We start from the raw sequence: 5,000 nt of genomic DNA on the forward strand, positions 1-5,000 counted from the left end.
ACTGTCCAGTGAGGTGTCCAAAATGTGAATAACGTGTACTATTTTGACTGTTCAGTGCTGTGTCCAAAATGTGAATAACGTGTACTATTTTGACTGTTCAGTAAGGTGTCCAAAATGTGAATAACGTGTACTATTTTGACTGTTCAGTGCTGTGTCCAAAATGTGAATAACGTGTACTGTTTTGACTGTCCAGTGCTGTGTCCATAATGTGAATAACGTGTACTGTTTTGACTGTCCAGTGAGGTGTCCAAAATGTGAATAACGTGTACTATTTTGACTGTCCAGTGCTGTGTCCAAAATGTGAATAACGTGTACTATTTTGACTGTCCAGTGCTGTGTCCAAAATGTGAATAACGTGTACTATTTTGACTGTCCAGTGAGGTGTCCAGAATGTGAATAACGTGTACTATTTTGACTGTTCAGTAAGGTGTCCAAAATGTGAATAACGTGTACTATTTTGACTGTCCAGTGCTGTGTCCAAAATGTTAATAACGTGTACTATTTTGACTGTTCAGTAAGGTGTCCAAAATGTGAATAACGTGTACTGTTTTGACTGTTCAGTGAGGTGTCCAAAATGTGAATAACGTGTACTATTTTGACTGTCCAGTGAGGTGTCCAAAATGTGAATAACGTGTACTGTTTTGACTGTTCAGTGCTGTGTCCAAAATGTGAATAACGTGTACTATTTTGACTGTCCAGTGCTGTATCCAAAATGTAAATAACGTGTACTATTTTGACTGTCCAGTGCTGTGTCCAAAATGTGAATAACGTGTCCTGTTTTGACTGTCCAGTGCTGTGTCCATAATGTGAATAACGTGTACTGTTTTGACTGTCCAGTGCTGTGTCCAAAATGTGAATAACGTGTACTATTTTGACTGTCCAGTGTTGTGTCCATAATGTGAATAACGTGTACTACTTTGACTGTCCAGTGAGGGGTCCATAATGTGAATAACGCGTACTATTTTGACTGTCCAGTGAGATGTCCATAATGTGAATAACGTGTACTATTTTGACTGTCCAGTGAGGGGTCCAAAATGTGAATAACGTGTACTATTTTGACTGTCCAGTGCTGTGTCCATAATGTGAATAACGTGTACTATTTTGACTGTCCAGTGCTGTGTCCATAATGTGAATAACGTGTACTATTTTGACTGTTCAGTGAGGTGTCCAAAATGTGAATAACGTGTACTATTTTGACTGTTCAGTGAGGTGTCCAAAATGTGAATAACGTGTACTATTTTGACTGTTTAGTGAGGTGTCTAAGATGTAAATAACGTGTACTATTTGACTGTTCAGTGAGGTGACCCTGACCCTGAACTGTATCACGACAGCTGGAAGCACGTGCAGCGCTACAACACTACAAGATGTGCAACCTGTCATCACTGCCATCGAAGCCAGTGACACAGCGTTCTGTAATGAAGGCGAGTGTAGTCACTAATATGCGTAAAGATCATTCGAAGTACCTTAGTTTTTCGTATTTGTTGACCAACATTTTGTTAAGACGGTTGTACCGTTTGAAAAATTGCCTTTTAGTAAGCGGACCATTACTTTTTTTTCCAAAGTAAGTAATTGTATCGTACATACGTGAGAGAAACCACCCATGAGATAACAATATCGTTCTATTCACACGCGGGTATGTTATGTAAATGAGGTCATGTCAAACTAGTTAGTTAGTTAGTTAGTTGTTGCTTTTTGGGTCCAGCGGACCATATAGGCCAAATCAGGACCCCTGTCAAACTAGTCCGGCAGGAACCTTATGTTCCACTGCTCATGATGCCAACGTAAACGAGACAAAGGCCATTATGGAGACACTAATAATATTGCGCTTCCTGTTTCCCTTGCACATTTTTTGGAGCGGACACGTCACGCCATACTTTCTACATAGCGCGACGTCTCTTTGCATTGACGTCAAAAATTGCAAGAGGCTTTGGAAGAGATCGAGGTTCCACAAGAAGCCTCTCCAATCTGGACGCATCGACTCAAGGATGTTTTGGAGCAAAAGACACGCATGTACAGTTTATAGGTTAAACAGGATCATCTGGTACGACAAAGCAAGCCATGTACACAACATTCTCCATTTTTATCTCTCATGGTTACCCTTCAAAGTTGACACTTATTTGAGCGTCGGTCACGTGATCCGTGAGAAATGTTTGATCCGAAAAGTGTGCCTGACAGTCAAGTGGACTCCCTTAATTGGCATACAAATTTGAATGAAAAGACACGCGATTTAATACTTTAGTTAGGGTGCGAAATCTGACGAAGTAATTTTGCTCGTTCGTTTCGGGAACCTCTTCAGGAATTTCTAGTAGCCTACGTTTATTTAAAGGTCCTTGTCTACATTTTTATACCGAAATCGCCATTTGACCATTAAAATGCAGAGTCTATTATCTACAAATATCAACAATACACCCCCTTTCGATCAGGAAAGACGAAGCCAGTGTAGCCGTTTGAAAATTCATTGTAGTATTCCAGCGTAGTACTCATAGTAGAATATCCTTATTTGGAAAATGCCAAGCGCAAAACTCCTCTCAAATCCCGTGCATTTCGTGCGTTTAAAAAAAAGCTTGGACAGCGCTCCAGTGTCAAACTGTTGCTGCACTTGTTTGGGCGTGGCTATAAGCATAGTGACATGAATTTTTAGGCAAAGCACATGTTCTCAGCAAACAGAAAACAAAATATTGGAAGCGTGAGTCACGCTACCCAAAAATAAAATCTTTTTTTACATATATTTGTTTTTCTATAACTTTTTTCCCCATGGTTCATTCATCATTTGACATAATTTTGTATCGAAATCTAACCATAAGATTATTGAAAAAAAGCAAAAATGTAGACGACCACCTTTAAGCTTCTAGTGGACATATGGACGCACAGTTTGGAGAGCCTTGGTCTTGGTTTTCACAGCACTACGTATATTCTGGCATCAGTAGAACCGAACACACGAACACAGCGTTCCGTACTAACGGTCATTGCACGCATAACTATGCGTTACTTGTTGCGTTTGTTTGCTTGTTCGTTTATTTTTTTTAATTTTTATTTGTTTGTTTGTTTGTTTGCTTGATTTGTTCGTTTGTTTGTTTGCTTGCTGTTTTTTTGTTTTGTTTTTTGTTTTTGTTGTTGTTGTTGTTTTGTTTGTTTGTTTGTTTGCTTGTTTGTTTGTTTGTGCATAAGGATAGATGATTTGATTTGATTTGATAGATTGATTGAATAGAAGATACGGGCACTTTAATGTACATGTACGCGCAAATTATTATACCTATACCTAACTGTGGGCATATGAATGCATATAGGCATAGTTGTAACTTGTGACGATGATGATTTTCTTCTTCTTCAGGATTCAGATGCATAACAAAAATGCGAGACTGCATAAAAACAGAGCCCGAGATGGAGACCCTTCTCGCAAGCTCGGCAGTCAGCTTATCAGGCAACAGTTACTGTCCGTAAGTCTGCGGAGGTTTTCTGAAATACACACAGACACACACAGACAGGCATAAACGCAAGCACACACACACACACACGCACGCACGCACCCACGCGCGCACGCGCGCACGCACGCACGCACGCGTACGCACGCACACACATTCACACACACACACTAACACACACACACACACACACACACACGCACAAACACTCACATAAACACACACGCACAAACACTCACATAAACACACACATACGCACATACACAAACACGCACATAAACACACACACACACACACACACACCTGCACGCACGACGCACGCATGCACACACACACACACACACACACACACACACACACACACACACACACACACACACACGCACACACGCACGGAAGAGCGCGCACGCTCACATGCACATTACACACGAGTGCAAACACTCATGAGGACACACACACACGCTCGCGAACACACACACATACACACGAGCGCAAACACACACGAAGACACACACACGCTCGCGAACACACACACGAGTGCAAACACACGCTCGCGAACACACACACACGCTCGCGAACACACACACATACACACGAGCGCAAACACACACGAAGACACACACACACGCTCGCGAACACACACACATACACACGAGCGCAAACACACCCTCGGAAAATATTTATCACATTTTGACGGGAGATGCGAACTGACAAACCGCATAATACTTCGTTTGGCTGGGAACACTAAAGTAATGTGTAGTCATCCGTGAAATAGTTGTGTAAAGCTTTTGTCTGTTTATATCGTAATGTGCGACAAAAAGACAAATCGTTGCTTCAGCAATGCTGTGACCCGCACTGCATCTTTAAGGCGTAATGTGTGTGTCTGACAACAAAGGGCCACTGCAAATGTGATGAAGTGTTTCGAGGAAAAGGTCGGAAGAGACTGTCACGTGATACGAACGGTCAGAGACTCCATCAACGGGCTGGTGCAGATTGACCAATACTGTCGTAAGTCTCCCTCTACTTCCTGGCATGCTTGTTTTAAACGAGAAGAATAGTTTTTTGAATATATTTTTATTTGTTAAAAATTTGTAATTTATTTTGATTTGATTTTGATTTGAATTGGATTTTTTTTTCTCGGATTTTTTTTCGTGAAGAATAGTTAACATTCATGGTCTCACTATTGTGAAAATAGTCTGAATATTGTTTTAAGCTGCCGCTTAAACCAAAAGGTGGATTTTATCCCCCTTTCCTACGGTCTTGAATCAAATGTTTTTTCCTTTTTTGGCCCATCCCCACTTTGAGCAAATTTACGTTGGACTTTTGATAAGGCCGAAAAAAAAAAGTCTGTTTACGGTAACATAGGCACACAAAAATAGGGTCGGTAGGTCGGGAAATATTATTTTTTCCAAAAAAACATATTTTTAAGTTATTTTGCCAAAAAACAAAGACTTTTTCTTTTTTTTAATTTTTAATTTTTTAATTTTTTAATTTTTTCCCCAAATGCCAAAAAAAAGTCTAGGGTCGCGCGAAAAAATAGGGTCGGTCGGGATACCGTAAACAGACTTTTTTTGTGTG

General features: G+C 40.5%; 1 protein-coding gene across 2 annotated transcripts in view; it reads left to right on the forward strand.

Moving 5' to 3' along the window:
- LOC138971644 (uncharacterized) overlaps positions 1 to 5,000 on the forward strand; it is a 30,054-nt gene that overhangs the window by 6,138 nt on the left and 18,916 nt on the right. For both annotated transcript variants that reach the window (XM_070344411.1, XM_070344412.1), the window contains 3 exons: positions 1,297 to 1,421; positions 3,332 to 3,437; positions 4,318 to 4,430. In XM_070344411.1, the coding sequence (XP_070200512.1) occupies positions 1,297 to 1,421; positions 3,332 to 3,437; positions 4,318 to 4,430 (344 nt within the window). The remainder of the gene's footprint in view (positions 1 to 1,296; positions 1,422 to 3,331; positions 3,438 to 4,317; positions 4,431 to 5,000) is intronic.

Source organism: Littorina saxatilis, linkage group LG7, assembly GCF_037325665.1.
Source record: "Littorina saxatilis isolate snail1 linkage group LG7, US_GU_Lsax_2.0, whole genome shotgun sequence".
NCBI lineage: Eukaryota > Metazoa > Mollusca > Gastropoda > Littorinimorpha > Littorinidae > Littorina > Littorina saxatilis.